The 26,460-nt window shown below is 39.6% G+C and overlaps 8 protein-coding genes across 8 annotated transcripts; 7 read left to right on the plus strand and 1 right to left on the minus strand.

Annotated features, from left to right (window-relative positions):
- Positions 1-167: 167 nt before the first annotated feature.
- Positions 168-1,109, plus strand: LOC135082543 (3-oxoacyl-[acyl-carrier-protein] reductase FabG-like). Its single transcript, XM_063977342.1, has one exon. The coding sequence runs from the start codon at positions 208-210 to the stop codon at positions 958-960; it is 753 nt and encodes a 250-aa protein (XP_063833412.1). The 5' UTR covers positions 168-207; the 3' UTR covers positions 961-1,109.
- Positions 1,110-2,240: 1,131 nt separating this feature from the next.
- LOC135082542 (3-oxoacyl-[acyl-carrier-protein] reductase FabG-like) lies at positions 2,241-3,300 on the plus strand. The gene has a single exon (XM_063977341.1). The coding sequence runs from the start codon at positions 2,279-2,281 to the stop codon at positions 3,020-3,022; it is 744 nt and encodes a 247-aa protein (XP_063833411.1). The 5' UTR covers positions 2,241-2,278; the 3' UTR covers positions 3,023-3,300.
- A 3,693-nt stretch (positions 3,301-6,993) lies between these two features.
- LOC135082111 (3-oxoacyl-[acyl-carrier-protein] reductase FabG-like) lies at positions 6,994-8,025 on the plus strand. The gene has a single exon (XM_063976860.1). The coding sequence runs from the start codon at positions 7,098-7,100 to the stop codon at positions 7,839-7,841; it is 744 nt and encodes a 247-aa protein (XP_063832930.1). The 5' UTR covers positions 6,994-7,097; the 3' UTR covers positions 7,842-8,025.
- Positions 8,026-10,522: 2,497 nt separating this feature from the next.
- Positions 10,523-12,106, plus strand: LOC135082556 (3-oxoacyl-[acyl-carrier-protein] reductase FabG-like). The gene has a single exon (XM_063977356.1). The coding sequence runs from the start codon at positions 10,761-10,763 to the stop codon at positions 11,508-11,510; it is 750 nt and encodes a 249-aa protein (XP_063833426.1). The 5' UTR covers positions 10,523-10,760; the 3' UTR covers positions 11,511-12,106.
- Positions 12,107-12,165: 59 nt separating this feature from the next.
- Positions 12,166-13,630, plus strand: LOC135082558 (3-oxoacyl-[acyl-carrier-protein] reductase FabG-like). Its single transcript, XM_063977358.1, has one exon. It carries the CDS (start codon positions 12,351-12,353, stop codon positions 13,092-13,094), a length of 744 nt encoding a protein of 247 aa, XP_063833428.1. The 5' UTR covers positions 12,166-12,350; the 3' UTR covers positions 13,095-13,630.
- On the minus strand, positions 13,621-14,631 carry LOC135082557 (3-oxoacyl-[acyl-carrier-protein] reductase FabG-like). The gene has a single exon (XM_063977357.1). The coding sequence runs from the start codon at positions 14,550-14,552 to the stop codon at positions 13,809-13,811; it is 744 nt and encodes a 247-aa protein (XP_063833427.1). The 5' UTR covers positions 14,553-14,631; the 3' UTR covers positions 13,621-13,808.
- Positions 14,632-16,721: 2,090 nt separating this feature from the next.
- On the plus strand, positions 16,722-17,542 carry LOC135082544 (3-oxoacyl-[acyl-carrier-protein] reductase FabG-like). The gene has a single exon (XM_063977343.1). It carries the CDS (start codon positions 16,766-16,768, stop codon positions 17,501-17,503), a length of 738 nt encoding a protein of 245 aa, XP_063833413.1. The 5' UTR covers positions 16,722-16,765; the 3' UTR covers positions 17,504-17,542.
- A 3,338-nt stretch (positions 17,543-20,880) lies between these two features.
- On the plus strand, positions 20,881-22,505 carry LOC135082112 (3-oxoacyl-[acyl-carrier-protein] reductase FabG-like). Its single transcript, XM_063976862.1, has one exon. It carries the CDS (start codon positions 21,247-21,249, stop codon positions 21,988-21,990), a length of 744 nt encoding a protein of 247 aa, XP_063832932.1. The 5' UTR covers positions 20,881-21,246; the 3' UTR covers positions 21,991-22,505.
- The last annotated feature ends 3,955 nt before the right edge of the window (positions 22,506-26,460 follow it).

A 26,460-nucleotide genomic window follows, 5' to 3' on the forward strand; every position in this document is an offset into this window, starting at 1 on the left:
TGAGCAAGTAGAGGAACTTATGGAATAGGAAGTAGTGGACACCATTGTGCTAAATACGCAAGTCATCGTTGTAATGCAAATCATCAATATAACTTATCAAATTAACAACATCATGCATAGTCACATCGATATCTATAAACACTTGAAGGAATATAAATACCAATTCAGCTTGTACAAGACTTTAGTTACTCAGAATAAATTGTTATAATGAGTTTCAAGAATAAAGTGGTACTTGTGACAGGGGCTAGCTCAGGAATCGGAGCGGCCACTGCGATATTGTTTTCTAAGGAAGGTGCCAATGTGGCTATAGTCGGGAGGAACGAAAGTAAACTGAAGAATGTGTCCGAACAATGTGCTGCCGTTGGTCATGCTCCTCTTGTGATCAAAGCAGACGTGGCAGACGATGACGATGCTAGAAGAATCGTCAACGACACGCTACAAAAATTCGGCAAACTAGATGTGTTGGTCAACAATGCGGGCATAGTGCAGTACGGAACCCTTCTGAATGGCAAAGTTTTAGAATCGTTTGATAAAATAATAGCAATTAACTTGCGAGCCGTGGTCCACATCACGATGCTAGCGGCTCCTCATCTTGTGAAGACTAAAGGAAATGTCGTGAATGTTTCCAGCGTTGCGGGCCAGGTCCATATCACTCCACCGTTTATGGCGTACTGCACCTCCAAAGCTGGCTTGGATCATTTTACGAGAGGATGTGCGTTGGAGCTGTCTTCTTCAGGGGTGCGAGTGAACGCCATCAGTCCTGGACCAGTGACAACCGATATAGTGGAAAATTCCGGATCAACGGCGGAGTTCGAGGAAGTTGGAGTGACGACGCCTCTGGGAAGAGTGTCTGAGTCGGAGGAAATTGCTGACTTGATCCTTTACGTTGCAAGCGACAAATCAAAAGGCATTACTGGATCTGTATTTGTAACTGATAATGGAGTGATGATAAAGAAGTGAATTGCGTGATAAAGATAAAGATAAATATAAGTAATATGAATTAATTGCAAAGTTATGAATCAAAAGAAAGTGTTCATATTTTTATAGGGACTGTTTTAATGAGACGGTCGTACGTTTATTTTATGATAATAAATATTTTAACATGGTAACTATTTTTTATTTATGAACTTCCAAGTGAAGAAAATTCAGCCTTTAGTATGTCGGTCACGTCCAGACATAGCTTTATGATGTCTTTAGGAAGTCAAGACTATATTAGTACGAGACATAATGTAGACACGCAAAGTACGAGTAGATGTCAAGGTTAGATTTTGTGTTTTGGAGAGGCCCCGACCACTGATGAAAGTAAAAACGTTACGTAAGATTATCGTGAGTTCAACCCTTTATCCAGCTGTAAAACTTACAGGTTCTATCATTCATGATGTACGAGTAGGTATTCATTTCATGACTTTTTTTGTAATTAATTTTGTGGAAACTAAGTGTGTAGCCATATTTATTATTACTGCATATAGTTTTTTCCTGTTTTGCTAAAATATACACTTATCGGTTACAATTTACAGGATACTCATTATTTTGGTAGATAGTTAAATATTATTTTATATTTTAACGTGTGATGTGACACCAAGACACCAACCAAAAGCAAGAAACAAAAATGAAGTAGGTATTTTATACCAACTAGGTTTTAAGTAAAGTATAATGCGATAACCGATTAATGAGATAAAATTGTTGTAACTGACCAAAAATAGAAATAAGTATATATATATAAATAAGAAATAAATACTCGAAAATACAAATTATACGAGTAGTCCGGAGTAGAGCTACTCATAATAGGTTTAGGTATAGTATTACAAACAAAAGTTTCTTAAAAGGAAGACTGACATATCTCTGAGGATTTGCGATCATAAAAATTTTAATTTTAATCAATGTTTAGCGCTAGGAGGTAAGAGAAATTCTAAAAAGTTTTTACATTATGCCAATCATGTCTGTCTCGCTAGGCGCTAACAAAACCATTAAATAAATAAATAAATAAATATCCTTGGACATTTTACACTGCGCTTCTAGTCCCAAACTAAGCAAAGCTTGTACTATGGGTACTAGACAACGGATATAAACATACTTAAATACTTTTTTTTGTAAATACATACTTATTATTGATGTATTCGTTAAACAGAGAACACAGTCAACATATTGATTATATTTAAAACCATAACGAGGATAACAATACATAATAAATTAGATAACTTTAAATTAGGCTCGTTAAAAATATTATAAATAGATGTTACTGAATTCGGCTCCCCAGTCCACGAGTGGCAATCGAGATATGAGCTTCCAGAACAAAGTGGTGATCGTGACGGGGGCCAGCGCTGGCATCGGGGCAGCCACAGCGGTGCACTTCGCCAAGGAAGGAGCCAGCGTGGTCGTGGTCGGGCGAAATGAAGCCAGGCTGCAAGAAGTCGCCGCAAAATGCACCGCAGTCGGCAGCGCGCCGCTCGTGGTCAAAGCGGATGTCTCCAACGATGACGACGCCAAAAGAATCATCAGCGAAACCATAAACAAGTTCGGAAAATTAGATGTGCTAGTAAATAATGCAGGCGTCATCGCATACGGTACACTTTTAGATGGGAAAATTTTGGAAAGTTTCGACAAGTGCGTTGCCGTGAATTTGCGGGCTATGATCCACACGTCGATGCTGGCCGCGAATCACTTGGTCAAAACTAAGGGGAACATCGTGAACATATCGAGTATTCTTGGGCAGTTCCATGTTAGTCCGTTCGTGAATGGGTATGCGTCTTCTAAGGCCGGGTTAAATCACTTCACGAGAGGGGGTGCGAAGGAGTTGGCTGAGCACGGGGTGAGGATGAACGTGGTGAGCCCTGGGCCGGTGGATACTGCCATGCTGGACGACTTCGGAGCGAGTGCGGGCGTGCAGGAGGTGAAGACGGCCTTGGGACGGGTGTCCCAAGCGGATGAGCTGGCTGACTTGATTCTGTATGTGGCCAGTGACAAGGCGAAGGGAGTCACAGGGTCCGTGTTTGTGGCCGATAATGGTATAAGCTTGGTCTAATATAATATGCAATATTTTATTTTAATCGATAACTTTTATGTATACTGTGATGTTGATGTGAAACTTTCTTCTTAAAAGTTATCCGATGCTTGAAAAATCAGCTCTTGATTTCATAATAAAAAAAAAATTACATTGTTCGTAGTCATTTTTCGACGCATACTTGTATTAATTGAAAATACTAATTAATTTAATTTTTATTATTCATGGTAATCAAATAAATCGTGTAATTTTAATTTATGTTTTAATATTGTCCCGACATTATAATTATTTCTAAAAAGTTGGCTGTATTTTTTATTTCTATTGGATAACTTGGTATAAATATTTCACTGAGAAAAATGTTATGTGCTCAACTTTTAAATGTTGCATAAATTTTATTATAAACAAAAACTTTTACTTGTTACCTAATTAAGCAATACAAGTAGGAGTCATTTCAGCCAAATACCAAATGACGTCCACTGCTGGACAAAGGCCTCTCCCAAGGATTTCCACAAGGAACGACCCTACGCTGCGCGCTTCCAGACACTTCCCGTGAGCTTCACCAGTTCGTCGGTACGCCTAGTCAGGGAGAGTCAGGGGCCTGCCCACATTATGTCATCCGGCCATGTCAAATTTCTGCCCCAGAGGCCATTTAGCTCTAAGAGCATTGCACTTTGGGTGACTTTAAGCCTTCTTATGAGGACCATAGTATGCGACCACGACTCAGATCCGTATGTCATCACTGGCAACATGCACTGGTCAAAGATTACAGACAATACGTAGCAAGTAAATGATATTAACAAAACTGTATGAAAGATCACAATTCGTCGACTCTAAGTTCTTCTCAATAAATAACAGCGTTATTAGTTATATGAATATCTAGCTTTCCGCCCGCGGCTTCGCCTGCATGGAATTTTGTCTGTCACAGAAAAACTTTATCTGTTTTAAAAACCGGGATAAAAACTATGCCCTTTCCCGGGACCCAAACTATCTCTATACCAAATTTCATCAAAATCAATTCAGTGGTATAGGCGTGAAAGCAAGACAGACAGACAGACAGACAGAGTCACTTTCGCATTTATAATATTATTATAGATATTATAGATATAGATATAGACTAAGTTCATAATAGTACGGTGGCAAATAGTAATTTTGACTTTGACTTCTGTCGTAACTGTGTCACGGCACGGCAAGGTTAGATTCTTGCCTTTTAAATACAAACTTTAGCTAATTGACATAAAGACTTTTTTGCGATGATAGGCTTAATACAACACCCAAAAGGTGGCGATACCAAGTGACGAGTTTGAAGCGTAAACATATACCTAGTAGGTATTTCCGATTTTTCTTTGTACGACGAAGTCGCGTACCGGAGGTAAATACATGTTTAACATGATATTGAATAATAAGGGCATTTCTACTGTACGGTGTATTTTTTCTCAATTCGGTGCTAAAATTTATATTTAGTTTTTTAAGTAGTTTCAATACAAAAAAATAAATGTTACTCCATTCTGAATGTAAAAATAGCATTGTCACTAAATATTGTGAAGTGGTTTATGAGAAATGTTAAGCATCGAATTGAGAGAGCACCGAATTGAGAAAATGAATCACGGAATTGAGAAATGAATCTCCAAATATAAAAATCGCTCCGCAAACTTAGAATTGATGACATTATGAAGAAATACCTAATGGATTTCAATAATTAATATAATAAATACTTAAAACGTTTTGATATCTGATTGCTGGACTATTAGTTAGATGGTTCATTTTTGGTTTATGTGTCTGAAATACCAATGGAATAAAACAAAAATCCTAATCAATATGTTTATTTTTTTTAATAAGGAACTATAATAAATTCTTAATTGTTATATATTATTTTAATTTTATTTAAATAAAACAAATAAATACATAACACAGGGTCTCTTTGTTTATTTATTCTTAACCTTAAAAATTAAACAAATATTGCAAAACCCAAGAGCTAGATTGACCTGACACTATACCGAAGATATTATATCGGACGTCAGTTTGTACACGATTAAAATGGCACTCAAATAGCTGAAATACAACAAGGCACCAGGTGTTACGGCATTATAGCTGAGCTTCGCCGGTACTAAAGGCTCTACAGAAGCAGTTCAATTCCGTCATTCTCGAAGAAAAAACGCCTACTTTCATTTATTTTTGCAGCCTTAAGTATTCACCAACGCCTCCGGCATGGCACAGAAGTGTGGTGATAGCATTATAGTCATCTCACTTATGAGGCGTGTTTACAAGCTGTTTTCGAGAGTCCTTACGAATCATCTCGCTCGCAGACTCGACGACTTCCAGTCTTCCGAACAAGCTTGTTTCCGAAAAGGCTTTAGTATTATGGTACACACACAGGTACGCTACGGCAGATTATACAGAAGACCAAGGAGTCGCGATATCGGGGATGATATCGGAGTCATGGCCTCCGTAGAGCCTTTCAACAAGTGGGTCTCAAAATGAACATGGACAAGACAAAAATCATGTCAAATGTCCGTGTTCCACCCACTCCTCTGAAGGTTGGAGACTACACTCGAAGTTGTTGACAATTGTGTATACCTGGGACAAGAGTCCAGATAGGTCCAACTTTGAGAAAGAGGTCTATCGCTGAATTCAATTCAGCTAAGCATCGATCGGGAAGCTTCGCTATTACGTCTGAAATACCGCAGCGTCTTAAGACAAAAGTCTTCTACCAGTGTATGTTGCCAGTGATGGTGTATGGATGTGAAACTTGGTCGCTTACTATGAGCCTGATAAGAATCAGAAATGTGAATATCGGCAAGAGAGCCAAAGTGACAGGCATAGCCCGTAAAATTGCATAAATCAAGTAGCAGTGGGCGGGGCACATAGCTCGTACAGATAATGTCTGTTGGGACTGAAAAGTTGTCGAGTGGAAACCACGGACCAGTGAGCAGGCCCCCACTAGGTAGACCGACGATCTGGTGAAGGTCGAGGGAAGAACCTGGAAGAATTATTTTAATGAGATAGCAATAGCAGTATATTTTTTTTAATGAAACCTCAAAAAATTAGTTTTATTGTCTTCTGTCCAATGACTGGTACGGTCCAATGATTGGTAGTTCACCCTATTATTATGCTCTATTGATTTCATTATTATTTTAAGTTACACAAACAATTTATAGCACAATAAAAGTATCTATTTTCATTTAATATCAATTCGGTGTACGTGTTTTCTCAATTCGATGCCCCATATTCCGTGGAATTGAGATCCACGGAATTGAGGAAAAATAACATTTCATCAAATTACTCGAAAATATTATAAATTACAACGATTTCTACCAAACGTAATGGCAGATATCAGTTAAATACTTAATTAATTCAGCAGTAATCTCATTAAATACTTCATGAACATTATTAATGTCGCACACCGGTTTGAGAAATGACCAGTGACCAAAAATTCTGAGTGATTTCAAACCTCTGAAAAATGCTCCTCAAAGCGACTGATCCCTCTTTTATACTGCTCGACCACTCGAGTGCAACTGCTAGTTTATGGGAATCAGGCGTGGGTGTTCGTATTGTGCGTTGTTAGTGATATAGGAGCACAAAAGTAAAAATCACGGAATTGAGGCACACACGTCGGACAAAATTTAAATGTGTTACTGTATTAAAATCCAAGGACTTGCAATAGAGAAACTCATTTATATAGCTTTATTAACTATCCCTTGTTCTGTGAATGTGGGTTTCATAATGGGGAAGTTATTATTTCAAAAGTTATGAAGCTAAAACGAGTAAATTCTGGAAACCGGACACTCCATTTTAGGCCAAATTTCGCCCGTTTTTGAACTTTCGGATATTTTCAAGGCGAGATGTAAAACCTGGCGGTCTTCTAAATATGCTCTCCATCAAGTCAAGAGTCCTATAAATACGTGTGATTTTTTCCAAGTCCGTACTTCAATTTTAAAGGTACTTTTTTCGCCCCAGTAGGTCGATCGGTCGTCCCCGTAGAAATGCCCATAATGTGTAGGTAGTCCATAACATTCTAAGCGAACAACTCATAACAGACGTAAGATTATAAAAAGATGTTCCTCCGACTGAGTCGTAGTGTACACGTGACAAACATATCATGAGCTTCAAGAGCAAGGTGGTGATCGTGACGGGGGCCAGCGCCGGCATCGGGGCAGCCACGGCGGTGCAGTTCGCCAAGGAAGGAGCCAGCGTGGTCGTGGTCGGAAGAAATGAAGCCAGGCTGAAGGACGTGGCATCGAAATGCACCGTGGTCGGCAGTGCGCCGCTCGTGGTCAAAGCAGATGTCTCTAACGATGACGATGCCAGAAGAATCATCAGCGAAACCATAAAAAAGTTCGGCAAATTAGACGTACTAGTCAATAATGCAGGCGTCATGACATTTGGAACACTTTTAGACGGAAAAATCTTGGAAAGTTTCGACAAGTGCGTTGGCGTGAATTTGAGGGCTATGATCCACACCTCAATGCTGGCCGCGCCTCACTTGGTCAAAACTAAGGGGAACATCGTGAACATATCGAGTATTCTTGGGCAGTTCCATATCGGTGCGTTCGTGAATGGGTATGCGGCTTCCAAGGCCGGGTTGAGTCACTTCACTAGAGGGGGTGCGAAGGAGTTGGCTGAGCACGGGGTGAGGATGAACGTGGTGAGCCCTGGGCCGGTGGACACAGCACTGCTGGACGACTTCGGAGCGACCGCGGGCGTGCAGGAGGTGAAGACGGCTTTGGGACGGGTATCCCAAGCGGATGAGATGGCTGACTTGATCCTTTATGTGGCCAGCGACAAGGCGAAAGGGATCACGGGGTCTGAGTTTGTGGCCGATAATGGTATAAGCTTGGTCTGATAGTGTACGGTACTATACGTAATAATAAGTCAAGAATATTGTAAAATTTTAAGTTTCTTATTCAAATAAACACCGTAGTGTTCACTGTGTTTGTCTGACGCATTATTGTGTTATTTGAGCATGACTGGTACTATGTATTATTTAATGGTTCAATAATAAATTGTGAGAGTATAATCTTGTCTTCAACATTGTATGATTTTTTTATGCATAACAAGGCAGGTATTTGACCACAATCGCACCTGATGTTAAGTGGGATGCAGTCTAGTAGTGTATTGTAGTAGATTGTAGTAGTAGATTGTAGTTAAAAAGAAGCTATCCTAGTAATCGGCAAATTTTTCGTTTTTATAAAAAGTAGAGTGATACATTTTAGCATTTCTACACTCCAACTCAATTTCATGAGTTAATTTTACGCCGATAAGATTGACAAAACTGTAACAAAATATACTTATCACAATAAATTCGTTGGCCATAGTTCTGCTCATAAATAACATCATCAGGCGTTTTATAATATCCCTGGATTTGGATGTACGTGAATGAATGATATGAATGAAGTTCATAATAATATGATGAACCACCTGCAAAATTAATACAGTTAGGTAAAACGTGGTCGCTTACTATGGGCCTCATAAGAAGGCTCAAGGTCACCCAAAGGGCGATGGAGCGGGCCATGCTTGGAGTTTCCCTGCGTGATCGAATCAGAAATGAGGAGATCCGCAGGAGAACCAAAGTGACCGACATAGCTCGCAGAATTGCTAAAATCAAGTGGCAGTGGGCGGGGCACATAGCTCGTAGAGACGATGGCCGTTGGGGCAGGAAAGTTCTTGAGTGGCGACCACGGGCTGGAAGACGTAGCGTGGGCAGGCCTCCTATTATTGCTTCTCGACATGGCGCTTGTTATGTCGCAAATATAGCTGAGCGGACGCCTCTTCAGCATAGCTTGTAGTTTAATGTTTAATGTTATAATATGTACTGTATTTTTATTTTATTTTTCTATGCTGAATAAAGTATTCTTATTCTTATTAGGTGGACCGACGATCTGGTAAAGGTCGCGGGAAGAGCCTGGATGCGGGCAGCGCAGGACCGTGCATTGTGGAAAACCTTGGAGGAGGCCTTTGTCCAGCAGTGGACGTCATTTGGCTGAAACGAACGAACGAACGAGGTAAATTTTTAAATTCTTGTCACATCTTAACATTTGAGGGCGCCATGGATGTTCTTAAATACGAGTAGGTACTACGTCTAATATCCTGATATTATACGTGCCCTAGATGCCCTACCGATAGACCCTGGTCTACCGTACCAATGCTCTTCTTAGAGTGTTTTGCTAAATCCTTAACGTTTGACAGAGATTGAAACGTGATTTTTAATTAGTTTGCTACTCAATTAAAAGTAGAATTTTCACTTTCAATATGTAGTCTCTGTGATATCACCGCTCGAATATTCAAAGACAAAACTATTTAAGTTACAGATAAAGTAGGTACAAGTCTATAGAATATTTATCTAGCGAATGATAATAAAAAAATAATGCATATTCACTTCACATGAATCTATAGATGTAGAATGACAATGAAGAAATGTTATCTACTATTAATTTTATTGTTAACTCACTGTTATTGCAAGTAAACACGTCACTAGGAAGTGACATTATTAGAATAGATACACAATCAAGATGATTGTTTAAAGATGTTGTAATAATAATGGAGATAATTAATCTCTAAGTAGCTAGGCATTGTAAAACATCTAAGCACTCCAAACAATAAAAATTGCACTTAGGTGTAGGTATAATATAGAATACAATTACCTATGTTCAATCATAAATACCTACATGGTGGAAAACTTTTAGTAATAATACCCAGGAGAAAAATTACTTTTTTATCTGCTTTTAACTACATTACATCTACGAAAGTCATTCATGACAAGCACATCAATTTTCCCAAACTTCTCAATGGCCTTTTCAACGATTTTTCTAGTATCGGCTTCAATGGACACGTCATCTCCTTTAATGACATTTTTGAGTCTGTCTTCGTTTTTTCCTACGATGACAACGTTAGCTCCTGCTTGAGCCAATTTTATGGCGATAGTGGCCCCAATGCCAGAACTGCCTAGTCACGATGACCACTTTACCCGTGAAAGTCATATTTGTAGCTTATTTATTTCAGACTGTATTCAATTAAGTAATAATGAGTACGTTAAATTTGGTATCGCTGATTAGATTTATGCCAGTAAGATAAAACAGTATTAATTTGTGACGGAATGATGTTTAAAAATCCGCCTAACTTAAAGGTGATAAAAATTTGATATTTTCACTGAATAAAATTGAAGAGATTCAATTAGGTGGTTAAGATGATAATTGAGATGAATAGCACCTTACGGTTTTACGGTTTGAGTTAGGGCGCTATCTTGCGAGAAACTTCTAATTAATGTAAGTACCTACTACGTACGGGTACTTAGATATGAGGAAGATATATGTATTAATTAATTCCATTAAACCAGTTAATTCATAGTACCAGGTATGTATTACGAACAACATTATTATGCACTAAACAGAAGACATCGTAAGTAAACATCGTGAAGTATTAGATGACGTAGTAGTAAATACAACTGTTTACACAGTGAATTAGATCCAGTTACATGTAATTATCATTAATTTAGCTGTCTGCGGAATTGAGTTAGGTCACGCTTAGTCAGAATGAACGAGAATATCATCACTACCATGATGGGTAAAAAATATAACAAATCATTAACACAGTGAGTAGCGAATTGTTGTAAAGGTGAGTTTGAAGTCAAGTTTCTGTATACAAACTTACGCTGCGCACTCATATATGCACATTACGTAATATATCAAAGCTGACTAGATGTGTTTCTGGTTATAAATAAACCAACTTTGTAGTCTGCGGCTTATTATTCAAGTGACATCGCAGCATGAGTTTCGCGAGCAAAGTGGTTCTTGTGACGGGGGCTAGCAGTGGCATCGGAGCGATTACTGCTGAATCGTTCTGCAAAGAGGGAGCGAACGTCGTCATAGTCGGGAGAAATGAAGATAAACTCAAGGATGTGGCTAAGAAATGTGCAGGAGTCGGCAACGCCCCTTTCTTGGTCAAAGCGGACGTGTCCAACGACAATGACGCCAGAAGAATCATCAGCGAGACATTGAAAAAGTTCGGGAAACTAGATGTGCTGGTCAACAACGCTGGCGTTGCCGAATACGGGAGTATCTTGGACGGTAAGCTTCTAGAAAGTTTCGACAAGATTATCCCCATCAATTTGCGAGCTGTGGTCCACATGACGATGCTGGCTGCGCCGCACCTCGTGAAGACCAAAGGGAACATCGTAAACGTTTCCAGCATCGCTGGCCAGAAGCATATATTTGTGGCCTCGAATGTGTATTCTGTGTCCAAAGCTGCAGTGGACCACTTCACGAGGGGCAGCGCATTGGAGCTGGCCTCCAAAGGAGTGAGGGTCAATGCGATCAGCCCGGGACCTGTGGAGACTGATATGATGACAAGCTTTGCAACGGAGTCCGAAAAGGAAACGCAGGGAATAAGGACGCCTCTGGGAAGGATGTCGAAGGCGGAAGAGATCGCCGACTTGATCCTTTATGTGGCCAGTGACAAGGCGAAAGGAATCACTGGGTCTGTGTTTGTGGCAGATAATGGAATAATGGTACAATAAAATATATATTATAACCATGCGAAAATATTTTTGGATTAAATAATAATAAATTAATTTTACACTAAGTATTGCATCAATTGCATGTAATATTATGATAAATCTGACTTTTTTAATTCATATACTTACCATAAAATATACCTATTCTTTATACTGGATATAATGTAGTTGCATGCCATTTATGTAAATCCATAAATTAAAGTATACTCATGCACTAAGATAATTATCAACACGATTATAAATGTAATTACCTGCCATTAAGTATTACTAAAGGTACCTTACCTATTGTTTGTATGTATGTGTGGATAATAATTATTTTCTTTAGTCGATCTGTTAATGTGTTATTGGAAACTTCAGTTGGAAACATAATCTATTTGTCTCTATTGGTTGGTAGTTCATGTTTTATTTGGAACGTGTGTACTCGTAATACACGGCCTGGAAACGGCCTATGTACTGAATAAATATTTTAATTACACTGCTTGGGATAACCTAAGCTACCTACTTAAAATTTTACATTTTTCAAATTCTTATAGATTATTTAAAATGATAGTTAATACACGCTATGATTAACATACACTTAAGCTACATGTATTGAAATAAGGCTGTATGTTTCTTTTATAAAATAAAAAAATATAATAACCATAAATGTGATATTTCATTACTCGTATTTTATTTTATCTGCGACGAAGTCACGGACAGGAGATAAATGTAACTTAAATGGACATGATAGTGAATAATAATGTGTAGGTAGTGTATGTATAGCATACAGCGAACAGCTCATTAAATACATTATAAATACATGTTTCTGCAACTGAGCTGCAGTATGCACGTGACAGGCGCACTATGAGCTTCAAGAGCAATGTGGTGATCGTGACGGGGGCCAGCTCCGGCATCGGAGCAGCCACGGCGGTGCAGTTCGCTAAGGAAGGAGCCAGCTTGGTTATAGTCGGAAGAAATGAAGCCAGGCTGAAGGACATAGCCGCCAAATGTGCCGCGGTTGGCAGCGCGCCACTCGTGGTCCGAGCAGATGTCTCCAACGACGACGATGCCAGGAGAATCATCAGCGAAACCATAAAAAAGTTTGGCAAACTAGATGTGCTGATAAACAACGCTGGCGTCTTGGAATATGGAACAATTTTGAACGGGAAAATCTTGGAAAGTTACGATAAGAACATCTCGATCAATTTGCGGGCCGTGATCCACATGACTATGCTTGCTGCTCCGTATCTAGTTAAGACAAAGGGTAATATTGTGAATGTGTCAAGCGTGCTTGGGCAATTTCATATGATGCCCATGGTCAATGCGTACGCGACGTCCAAGGCTGGGTTGGATCATTTCACGAGAGGGAGTGCGAAGGAGTTGGCAGCGTCTGGAGTGAGGGTGAACGCTGTGAGCCCTGGGCCGGTGGAGACGAATATGCTGATGACCTTCGAGTCGAGCGAGGATACGCAGGAGGTGAATACCCCTCTGGGCCGCGTGTCGCAGCCGGCCGAGGTGGCCGACCTGATCCTGTTCATGGCCAGTGACAAGGCCAAGGCAATCACAGGTTCAGTGTTTCTGGCGGATAACGGTGTAATACTGGGATAGTTTCTTAAGCTAATTCTTCTCGGTAACTGCCGATTTTCTCGAAGTGGAAATAATGCAAGCTTCCTGTATTTAGATTTATGCCGTTACGAGTAGGTAAAGGGCACAATAGATGCTGAAGAGAATTTGAATGTAAGTAATGGGGTGAAAATCGTGTAAATAGTTTATTGTTTATTTTGATTTTATACTTGTTTTCTGATACTATAAAATAAAGTAATACACAAAACTTGACTACCAAGTATTTAAATGATTGAGAAGACAGATTACGTAATTTGTGTTTATAAATAGACTGACCTTTATCAACTGATAAAGGCATTTGTAGGATGCATTTGCATAGCGGTTTGCATCTTGACGAAGTTTTTGTTTGCATACTTTGTATTTGTTATTGTTTTTTTTTTATGTTATTGATAGACAAAATGTTACGGCATGCCATCAACTAAACTCGTTATGGATCAACAAATATTTATTTGTTTACCTGATAATAATGTGGATCTGAATGTGATGTTAGATATTGAATTAAAATTAAATCTTCTCTGAAAGCTTTTTATTTTCAAACGTTGACACATCAATGTATAAATAAATCATAAGATTAAACACACGACATAAACATACTCGCACACAATAAATGCTAGATCAATTGACATCTTTTATTTATAAGAAATCAAGCTCAATTTTACAACATGAGGTAAAACAAATACAAACTCAACAAATGTTTGATCACATTTTGCTCAACATCATTCCGTTATCAGTGACGTAGTTGGATCCCGTGATGCCCTTGGCCTTGTCGCTGGCCAAGTACAGCACCAGCTCGGCCACCTCATCCGGCTCCGACACACGGCCCAGCGCCGTCTGTGCCGCGAAGTGGTCCCAGGAGATCGGGAAGCCTGCGTTCGCGATGATGTCAGTCCTCACCGGCCCAGGACTGATAGCGTTCACCCGAACACCTGACGCGGCCAGCTCCAACGCAGCGCCTTTCGTAAAATGATTCAAACCCGCCTTAGACATACAATAAGCTAAGAATGGCGGAGTAGGCGCGTACGTACCGCCAATGGCCGATATATTTACAACGTTCCCTTTCGTCTCGACTAAATGCGGCGCCGCCAGTGTCGTCAACAGAACAGCTGCGCGCAAATTAGTGTTCATCACCTCATCGTACGTGTCCATCACTTTGCCGCCCAAGATGGCGCCGAATTTGGCGATCCCGGCGTTGTTGATTAGGATGTCTATTTTGCCGAACTTTTCTAGCGTGTTCTCGATGATGCGTTTGGCGTCGTCCTCGTTGGACACGTCGGCTTTGATAACGAGCGAGCCGGGGCATTGGTCGGCGACGGCCGTGAGCTTGGCCTCGTTCCTGCCGACGATGACGACGCTGGCTTGCTCCTTGCTGAAGCTGACGGCGGTGGCGGCTCCGATGCCGGAGCTGCCGCCCGTCACAATAACAACTTTCTTTGCGAAACTCATCGTGACGCGACTGTCCCGCGAGACGTTCGACCACACACTGATTAAAAACAGTTAAAAGTGAATCTAGAACGGGTAACTATAAAATGGGTTACTGTTTGTAAGGTAATTTCATAAAGATAGCTAAAGATCATCATCATCATCAACAGCCCTTTACAGTCCACTGCTGGACTATGAGCCTCCTCTACTATAGTGGAGGGTTTTGCCATAATCTCCACGCTTGGCAGGCGGGTTGGAGATCGCAGTTTAAAAGATTGATGTTTTTCAGAGAGCGCTGCTGCCCATTCTCTGTTTGATGTGTAGTCCCTAAGTCGCCTCTTACGACACCCGCGGGAAGAGTAGGGGTTGGTGACAAATGTATTCTACTCTGCCGTCACCACACGGCTAAAGATATTGACTCTTTTTATTACTATCATGAAGGTCGGTAATGTACAATGTTATGTTGTTGTTAGGGGAATGTTACGTAGGATTGTGCATTTTGTTATCTAATGTCATCAATAGTTTCGATATCAGATTAGTTGATGATGCGACCAATTTAAGTGTTGTTTGCTCGTACATTTTTATAAAATCCGCTACTTTATTTCTTTTAACTTTTTTCTTTATTTTCTTTTCAATATTACCTATCGTTTCGTGCGGTTTTGCACATATTAAATATGGTAGGTATATTAGGTATAGCCAGTGTCAAGTAAGTAAAAATAAGCTTCAATTGATGAAAAAAAAAAAAATTAAAATGATAAATGATGATTTCAGTTTATCAGTAAAGGTGGCACTTTAATGAAACCTGACGCGAACTTCTTGAGATACCTAACTTGAAAAGTGATGTTGCACTGTTTGGTTTTATTTGCCTACTCATGCACGTTCATGGACACTTAATGGTTAATAATTAATTTTATTGTTGCATGCTGAAAAGGGGCGCCTTTTCAAAAATCGTGACATGACACAAGTAGTCAAGTCACGAAGCTGGTTTTCAGCGGGTTATCGAAATTGTATCATGAATTCATGATAAAAAAGTGACCGCGGTGATGAGTAAGTAAATATTTGTCATATTAATAATTTGCAAATCATCCTTATAATTTATTTACGTGTGTGATGACCATTCACTATTTATTTCATACAGTCCAAAGATTCCCAAACGTTAATTTGTCTCGTAGGGAGTTCGCCAGCTTCAAATACTGGATTCAGTAGAATCCTATTACTGCATCTTCATTTCTACCATATAAAATCAATATTTTATTCAGGACTTAGTAGGTAGGCCCTTTCCAGAGCGCTTATACACTTTGTCCCAAATAGGTATAGCATGCCCTACTACCACCACTTCAGGACTACTAGTACATTACACACATACATTTGCTCATACATTTTCAAGGTCCACTACTATGTCGATCTTGAATAAACAAGTGTTCGCGACGATAATAGGTACCTAACTAAGTATTTGACTTGTTAATTTTACGCAAATAAAATTCTGATTCTGATAATACATAATTATTTGCAAATCATCCTACTAAATATTAATAAGTACTAAGGATCATCATATTTATTAATTAGAATAAGACCTAACACGAGAATTAAATGGAACAATAAACGTTTTATTTATATATTTATTTATTAGTACGAGTATATTATCACCATAACCAGACACCTATTAGACAGCTCTATCCATAGAGAAAAGTAATGCTCTATCATTACTTAGTTTTATCATTCATTTACCAGCGTTTCCCAAACATAAGATTAAACTCAAACCCAGCTCGGGTTTGAGTGACTCAGCAAAGAGTAAGTAGGTCCTACTCAAAGTCAAAATCAAAAGTTTCTTTATTTTTTATAGACTAAGTATAGAATATTTTTTAAACAATGGTTACAAATCGTCAAAAATTTAAAGAAAACAAAAGACTAATTAAAAAACTTTAAGTTATGCCAGTTATGCTCTTAGACAGCGACGATCTTGTGGTGCCTGGATGCGGGCGGCGCAGGACCGATCGTCGTGGAAATTCCTGGGGGAGGCCTTTGTACAGCAGTGGACGTCAATTGGCTGAAACGAACGAAAATTTAAAACTTCGCTGCTGTACCTATGCTGCTAAAGAAAGGCAAATTATATAACAGCAGTTTGAGAACTCGTGCCTTGCTCAATCAAAACAGGTATCTTGCATGACATAGCTATATATTTTATCGTCTCGAGCATAGTCGCAGTATTCGTTGACTCGTGGGCGGAAACACACACAATGAGTTTCTCCGGCAAAGTGGTGATAGTGACTGGCTCGAGCTCCGGTATCGGCGCCGCTACGGCCGTCGCCTTCGGCAGGGAGGGCGCCTCCGTGGTCCTCGTCGGCAGAAACGATACCAAACTGAAGAAAGTCGCCGAATCAGTAAAGAAACATTTAATCGTCAAAGCGGACGTATCCAAAGGAGACGATGCCAAACTGATCATCTCTAAGACCCTGGAGACATTCGGCAAAATCGACGTCCTAGTCAACAACGCCGGGATTGCCAGATTAGGCGGTCTGTTAGCAGGCGACCTGATGGACTCGTACGACGAGGTGATGAATACGAATCTGCGAGCGGTGTTCCACCTGACGTGCTTAGCGACCCCTCATTTGGTCAAGACGAAGGGGAACGTTGTGAACATATCTTCAGTGGCGGGGTGCTCGACACCTCCGCCTACGTTTGTGACGTACGCCGCGTCGAAGGCAGCTTTGGACCAGTTCACCAGGGGAGCAGCGTCGGAGCTGGCGCCGTCTGGCGTCCGGGTCAACGGCGTCAGCCCGGGCCCGGTGGTGACGGACATCATCGAGAACAGCGGCATGCCCACCTCCTACGATGAGTGGGCCACCAAGACCGCGCTGGGCCGCTCGTCCGATTCGGTTGAAATTGCGGACCTCGTGCTGTATTTAGCTAGCGATAAAGCTAAGTGCATCACTGGTTCTAGTGTTGTAGCAGATAACGGCTATTTGTTGAAATAGGTAAAAATAGACTTGTAAAATTAAAGATGTGAAGTTTTATTATGGATATTTTTTGCACCTTGGTTAAACAATTACGCAACCTTAAGGCTGAGTTGCACCATCTAACTTTAACTTTGACAAACGTCAAAAATCTGTTAACTTCCATACAAAAAGCACCGGTTACTGTTATTATTACGGTTAAAATAAGGTTGGTGCAACTCAGCCTAAGAATCCTATAATTTGGTTACATGTTCTTTTCGTTCGTTCGTTCGTTTCAGCCAAATGACGTCCACTGCTGGACAAAGGCCTCCTCCAAGGTTTTCCACAATGCACGGTCCTGCGCTGCCCGCATCCAGGCTCTTCCACCTCGTCTTTACCAGATCGTCGGTCCACCTAGTAGGAGGCCTGCCCACGCTACGTCTTCCAGCCCGTGGTCGGAAGACGTATTTCCGTGCTTTTAAGGGATTTTGTGAAAAATATTATTGGTAGGTAGTTGCTAATTGCTCATAACATAGGCCCCCTTAATTTAATCCCATCAAAAACAATACTTGTCAAAAAAACCAAGTCTCGCAACTCAGTTGTTCTACGGTAAAAAGTTGTGAGATCCATGTAATACCAAGTCCAGGCCAGGAAATCTTTAACGTTTTACATAAATTATTGACTTGGCCATCGCACTAAATAATTTAATTTACACGTGTTTTCATGCGATGGCCAAGTCAATATATTTATGTAAAACGTTAAAGATTTCCTGGCCTGGACTTGGTATTACATGGATCTCACAACTTTTTACCGTAGAACAACTGAGTTGCGAGACTTGGTTTTTTTGACAAGTATTGTTTTTGATGGGATCTCATTTCTTTTTGTATTTTGTAGACAGCAGTTATGTATCTAGAAAACTGGACCGAAATTGAAAAATTTTACTCGACTTGGCGGTTGCACTACCGTGCCCCCAAATCTCATTTCTTTTTGTATTTTGTAGACAGCAGTTATGTATCTAGAAAACTGGACCGAAATTGAAAAATTTTACTCGACTTGGCGGTTGCACTACCTTGCCCCCAAATATTTTAGTTTTTCCTTGATTCATACACCAAACACTACTTATATTCCAAATTTGAAGCTTCTAGGTCTGCTAGAAGTGCCTTAGAGTTTTGATGATCGGTGAGTCAGTGAGTGACAAAATTAAGTAAATTTGACCCGTTATAATTCTTAAACTACTGGTTCAAATTGAATGAAATTTTAAATATACCGTGTCTTTACAATGCCTGCATAGCTAATGAAAATTCAGCCTTCTAGTTTTATCCACAACGAAGTTACAGGCAGTCGAAAATGGCCTGAATTGCTTCGAGAAAAGGAGGGTACGGCCGTGCCGCTTTTTTGCTCGACTTGGTGGGGGCACTGCCGTGCCCCCAGATTTATTGTCCGTGGTGCATAATCTTTTCTTAAAGGTTTTAAGCCTTTGTTTGTCACCTGTCATCCGCTTTGCAATGGAGGGAAGTCGAACCTTAATTTCGAACTCCTCCTATGTTCTTCTGATTAATTTCGTTGCGGGTCCAATGACAGTTTAACTTTCCCCCGGGACAAACTTGACCTTTATTGGTTGGGTTTTTGTGGCGGTCAAGCTGTAGATCCTGGCTACACAGGAGTTGCAGTGGTGGGAACGAGAGGTGGGAATAGTCCCGTTCCAGCCCGTGGTCGCCACTCGAGAACTTTTCTGCCCCAACGGCCATCGTCTCTACGAGCTATGTGCCCCGCCCACTGCCACTTGGTTTTAGCAATTCTGCGAGCTATGTCGGTCACTTTGGTTCTCCTGCGGATTTCCTCATTTCTGATTCGATCACGCAGGAAAACTCCAAGCATGGCCCGCTCCATCGCCCTTTGGGTGACCTTGAGCCTTCTTATGAGGCCCATAGTAAGCGACCACGTTTCAGGTCCATATACCATCACTGGCAACACACACTGCTCGAAGACAGTCAGAGAAGGCTTGAGACACTGCGGTATTTCGGACGTGAGTATATTGCGTAGCTTCCCGAACGCTGCCCAGCCGAGTTGCATTCGACGATTGACCTCTTTCTCGAAGTTGGCCTTACCTAACTGGATTGTTTGTCCCAGCCTAGGTATACATAATTGTCAACAACTTCGAGTGTAGAGTCTCCAACCTTCAAAAGAGTGGGTGCGACACGGACATTAGACATGATTTTTGTCTTGTCCATGTTCATTCTGAGACCCACTTGTTGAGAGGCTCTATTGAGGCCATCGAGCATTGTGCCTAGATCTTCCAAGGTCTCAACCATGACTAAGTAGGAGTAATTTCAGCCAAATACCAAATGACGTCCACTACTGGACAAAGGCCTCTCCCAAGGATTTCCACAAGGACCGACCCTACGCTGCGCGCTTCCAGACACTTCCCGCGACCTTCACCAGTTCGTCGGTACACCTAGTCAGGGAGAGTCAGGGGCCTGCCCACATTATGTCATCCGGCCATGTCAAGTTTCTGCCCCAGAGGCCATCAGCTCTACGAGCATTGCCCTTTGGGTGACCTTAAGCCTTCTTTTGAGGACCATAGTATGCGACCACGTCTCAGATCCGTATGTCATCACTGGCAACATGTACTTAACTGGCCAAAGACTACAGACAATACGTAGCAGGTAAATCAGATTAACAAAACTGTATGAAAGATCACAATTCGTCGGCTCTAAGTTCTTCTCAATAAATAACATCAGGCGTTATAATTTATATGAATAACTAGCTTTCCGCCCGCGTGGAATTTTGTCTGTCACAGAAAAACTTTATCGCGCGCGTCCCTGTTTCAAAAACTAGGATAAAAACTATCCTATGTCCTTTCCCGAGACTCAAAATATCTCTATGCCAAATGGCAATGCCAGATTTTGTATGGGAGGTGGCGTCTTTTTTTTTTCGCGCGGCCATCGACCAAACTTTATTTTTTGAAAAAAAAAATGACGCCAATTTCCGGCATTGTCTTTTCATCAAAATCGGTTCAGAGGTTTAGGCGTGAAAGCAAGACAGACAGACAGACAGACAGAGTTACTTTCGCCTTTATAATATTAGTAATAGTACGGTGACAAATAGTAATTTTGACTTTGACTTCCGTCGTAACTGTGTCACGTCCGTCGTAAACACATAGTAGGTATATCCGATTTCTCTTTGTACGACGAAGTCGCGTACCGGAGGTAAATACATGTTTAACATGATATTGAATAATAATGTGTAGGTAGTCCATAACATACTAAGCGAACAACTCATAACAGACGTATGAAGATTATAATAATTAACTTTTTAAAAAAATAAAACCGACTTCAAATGCGTGATCACAAAAAAAAACTAAAAATTAAAAATATTGCTTATAAAAAAGTTCATCCCCAATTTTCCACACTTGGGGGTGAAATATTTTCTTCAAATTCGCATGAAACCACCCTTTTGATAATACCTATTCAACAAAAAAATAATCGTTCAAATTGATTTATAATCGGCGGAGATATTGCGTATAAAAAAGTTCATCCCCAATTTTCCACCCTTGGGGGTTGTTTTTTCTATTATTAAATTTAAATGGGACCACCCTTGAGGTATTACCTATACGCTGAAAAAAGATTTGTTCAAATCGGTTCATAATTGGCGGAGTTATCGCGTAACAAACATAGAAAAAAAAAAAAAACATACGGGTCGAATTGAGAACCTCCTCCTTTTTTGAAGTCGGTTGAAAAGATGTTCCTCCGACTGAGTCGCAGTGAACAGGTGACAAACACATCATGAGCTTCAAGAGCAAGGTGGTGATCGTGACGGGGGCCAGCGCCGGTATCGGGGCAGCCACGGCGGTGCACTTCGCCAAGGAAGGAGCCAGCGTGGTCGTGGTCGGAAGAAATGAAGCCAAGCTGAAGGACGTGGCACACAAATGCGCCGCGGTCGGCAGTGCGCCGCTCATGGTCAAAGCAGATGTCTCTAACGATGACGATGCCAGAAGAATCATCAGCGAAACTATAAAAAAGTTCGGCAAACTAGATGTACTAGTCAATAATGCAGGTGTCATGACATTCGGAACACTGTTAGATGGAAAAATCTTGGAAAGTTTCGACAAGTGCGTTGGCGTGAATTTGAGGGCTATGATCCACACCTCGATGCTGGCCGCGCCTCACTTGGTCAAAACTAAGGGGAACATCGTGAACATATCGAGTATTCTTGGGCAGTTCCATATCGGTGCGTTCGTGAATGGGTATGCGTCTTCTAAAGCCGGGTTGAGTCACTTCACGAGAGGGGGTGCGAAGGAGTTGGCTGAGCACGGGGTGAGGATGAACGTGGTGAGCCCTGGCCCAGTGGACACAGCACTGCTGGAAGATTTCGGAGCGACCGCAGGAGTGCAGGAGGTGAAGACGGCTTTGGGACGGGTGTCCCAAGCGGATGAGATGGCTGACTTGATCCTTTATGTGGCCAGCGACAAGGCGAAAGGAATAACGGGGTCTGAGTTTGTGGCCGATAATGGTATAAGCTTGGTCTAATAGTGTACGGTACTATACGTAATAATAAGTCAAGAATATTGTACAATTTTAAGTTTCTTATTCAAATAAACACCGTAGTGTTCACTGTGTTTGTCTGACGCATTATTGTGTTATTTGAGCATGACTGGTACTATGTATTATTTAATGGTTCAATAATAAATTGTGAGAGTATAATCTTGTCTTCAACATTGTATAATTTTTTTTTATGCATAACAAGGCAGGTATTTGACCACAATCGCACCTGATGTTAAGTGGGATGCATTCTAGTAGTGTATTGTAGTAGTAGTTAAAAAGAAGCTATCCTAGTAATCGGCAAATTTTTCGTTTTTATAAAAAGTAGGTAGAGTGAAAATTTTTAACATTTACACAACTACATTCCAACTCAATTTCATCAGTAAATCTTACGCCGATGAGATTAACAAAACTGTAACAAAATATACTTAGTTTATCACAATAAATTCGTTGGCCATAGTTCTGCTCAATAAATAGCATCAGGCGTTTTATAATATTCATATACGTGAATGAATGATATGAAATAAGTTCATAGTATTGAATTGAATTAAAAAAAATTATTGTCAGACCGAGGTCCATAATCGTGTTAGTAACAATTTTCACTTAGCCTATGTTAGTAAGATACAAATAATAATAAATACACTTTATTGCACACCAAACAAATAACATAACAGAAGAAAAGGAACACACAAGGTACAATAATGAATATGAAGCCGCTTACATAGCACTGGAGACGTGCAAGCTAAGCCAGCGCCCCAGCAGCGGCGAGTCCCACCTGTCAGCCAATGCAAATAATTATGTAATGCAATAGTATGATGAACCACCTTCTGCAAAATTAATACAGTTAACTTTTTAATATTTATGTCACATCTTAACACTTGAGGGCGCCATGGATGTTCTTAAATACGTACCTATAATACCCTGATATTAGACCCTGGTCTACCGTACCAATGCTCTTCATAGAGTGTTTTGCTAAATCCTTAACGTTTAACAGAGACTGCAACGTGATTTTTAATTAGTTTGCTAATCAATTAAAAGTAGAATTTTCACTTTCAATATGTAGTCTCTGTGATATCACGGCTCGAATATTAAAAATAATCAAAGATAAAACTATTTAAGTTACAGATAAAGTAGGTACAAGTCGATAGAATATGTATCTAGCGAATGATAATAAAAAAATAATGCCTATTCACTTCACTTGAATCTGTAGATGTAGAATGACAATGAAGAAATGTTATCTACTATTAATTTTATTGTTAACTCACTGTTATTGCAAGTAAACACGTCACTAGGAAGTGACATTATTAGAATAGATACACAATCAAGATGATTGTTTGAAGTGCTTGGATGTTGTAATAATAATGGAGATAATTAATCTCTAAGTAGGCATTGTAAAACATCTAAACACTCCAAACAATAAAAATTGCACTTAGGTGTAGGTATAATATATAGAATACAATTACCTATGTTCAATCATAAATACCTACATGGTGGAAAACTTTTAGTAATAATACCCAGGAGGAAAATAACTTTTTTATCTGCTTTTAACTACATTACATCTACGAAAGTCATTCATGACAAGCACATCAATTTTCCCAAACTTCTCAATGGCCTTTTCAACGATTTTTCTAGTATCGGCTTCAATGGACACGTCATCTCCTTTAATGACGATTTTGAGTCTGTCTTCGTTTTTTCCTACGATGACAACGTTAGCTACTGTTTGAGCCAATTTTATGGCGATAGTGGCCCCAATGCCAGAACTGCCTAGTCACGATGACCACTTTACCCGTGAAAGTCATATTTGTAGCTCATTTATTTCTGACTGTATTCAATTAAGTAATAATGAGTACGTTAAATTTGGTATCGCTGATTAGATTTATGCCAGTAAGATAAAACAGTATTAATTTGTGACGGAATGATGTTTAAAAATCCGCCTAACTTAAAGGTGATAAAAATTTGATATTTTCACTATAAAATTGAAGAGATTCAATTAGGTGGTTAAGATGATAATTGAGATGAATAGCACGTAGCAACGTAGCACCTTACGGTTTTACGGTTTGAGTTAGGGCGCTATCTTGCAAGAAACTTCTATTTAATGTAAGTACTCTTGAATTATGCAAATCACTAAGGGTACTTAGCCTTTAACTATGGACGTCGGGTCTCAGAGGCCCACCCCCCTTTCCAATTTCTCGGTTTAAACACCTTCCCGCCAAGTGCTGCTTTCGACCATCTCAGTAGCTTCAGTTTTAACTGTGTTTGGAACGAGGAGGCATAAAATCGCGTCTTCCGGCACTTATTACTTGAGTAATAACCATCCAAAATTTTGTCCGGGCCTGGGAGACCCGATGACTATATTTTCCATACAAACATACTTGTATGGATGTGACTTGTCAACTATAATTTTTTTATATTATATTATTATAATATTAAGTAAATTGTTCTAGTGTAAGAATACATAATGGCAGAAAGTATCTGAGTACACTAGCTATATTATTAGCCCAACTATCTAAAGAACATTTCAGGAGTAAGGTATTTCTTGTAGACGATTCTTCTTTTGAGTTTAGATGTCTTAGAATTCACAATTGCTGCAGATTCCAATTCTGAATGGTGTGCATTTTGCCTATCAAAGCTCTCAAAGAAAGATAACACATGCCTGTAGAAATAATTTGTCTTAAGTGTTCTAGGCTACTGTGTATAATTTTTGTAACTTTAACCCTTCTCAAAAATTTTGTTTTATGAGTATTTCTCAAAAAAAATGTACATTTTGAAAAAAAAAGTGTGCTTTGAAACAGTTCAAAAGTTTTATATTTATAAATCATCACACAAAAAAAACACACACACAATTTTGAAGGATGAATATTAATCTTTAAGATAACGAAGAATTATAGCTATAATCCTACTTATTACCAAATTTTAGATATTTTAAAAATAGTCCTTTTTTACCTTTCATACAAAAACCTGTTTGCCACCCTAGCTTTTTCATGTATTTTTGTTTCATAAAATGCGATACGTAACTAAATTATTGTAAATTTCTTTGTATTATCGTTCTACAGTAATCGCAGTTTCTGTATCAAATTGATTTTCTATGGGGTGTCATAATGAATTGGCAATTTAAAGCAAAAAAACAAAATGAGTCGCTCTCATTTACTATTTCGTTATTTACTCTTTAGTTACGATTTATTTCTACTTTTCCATGGTTTCTGAACAATTCCGTATTTATTTTACACGGACAACAATAGCTGCACTCTGAATGGCTGTTGGCCTGACGTCTCCGCCATAACATCTATCGCGAAAATTAGTGAAAACGTGTGTGTTTTGTGGGATTACTTTTTTGTAACAGGCAGTAAAATCAGCGATTTTATATAGAACGGTAAGTCTTCATTTAACCATTTTTTGTAATACGTGTGGTACGAACATTTAGTAAGCTTTTATATTAGCTGTAACAAATTTTATCAAAAAAATACTTGTTTCTGATCTCATTTTGTCTAATATTTCGTTACGTTTTTTACGAATTTCGTTACGTTACGAAAAAGTACAACATAATGCTGAGTGTATACTGTTATTACCTGACTAAGCATAGTAATATTCACTAATTAAGGCTTGGTATTTCTGCTAAAGTAGGTATTTCGCGCTGTCAAAATCTGCGCGCGCAATACTTCGCCGAAGACAGCGCGCCAAAGAGCTCTCGCGGCTACACAGTATAGAAATACGCAGTTGGTTAGGTTAGGTTGACTTCCTTCCGTTCAAGCATCACACTCACAGCACTTTCTAATACAAATCATATCCAAGTGATACAAATTAAAACAACTTTCAAAATTTTTGGGAATATATTTTAGAATCGAATAAATTAGAATAGAACTGCCAAAGTAAACACGGTTCAAAGAGGCGTGGCGTCACCCGACCTTCCGGAAGTTCCGCGCCGGCTAAAAGAATTTCAAGATTACGTCACCCGACCTATCGGTAGATCCTCGGGAGCTTGAGCGATTGGAAAAACATTTTATGATCAGTTATGTTACTCGTAGTAGCGATTATTTAGAGCTTGGATAATAAATTATAGTTGTTGCAATTCACGAAACTTTGCATGAGGTTAATTACGTTAATCAGTACACGCATCAATTTTGTTCAGTCTTTTTGTTTATTAATAAATAAAAATGTCATACTAAAATTGCATGCATAATAATATTTGTTTGTATTGGTCTGGGTGTTTTCTTTCCATAATTTATGTATAACGTATGTACGGGGCTCTGTATCGAAAATCACTATGAGCAATGAGCATCACACACGGTTACCTGGAGTGCATTACCGCAGCAAAATTTTTATAAATGTTTTTATAAATGCTTTAGAGTCGAGAGTATAGCAGATAATTAGTCCATCGTGAGCAGAAATTTGTCCACTAATAGTAAAATTCGTTCAAATTATAGTTTTAAAGTTATTAGGAAAAAACAAATTTTGCTGGGG

This window comes from Ostrinia nubilalis, chromosome 21 (genome assembly GCF_963855985.1).
Source record: "Ostrinia nubilalis chromosome 21, ilOstNubi1.1, whole genome shotgun sequence".
Taxonomy (NCBI): Eukaryota; Metazoa; Arthropoda; class Insecta; order Lepidoptera; family Crambidae; genus Ostrinia; species Ostrinia nubilalis.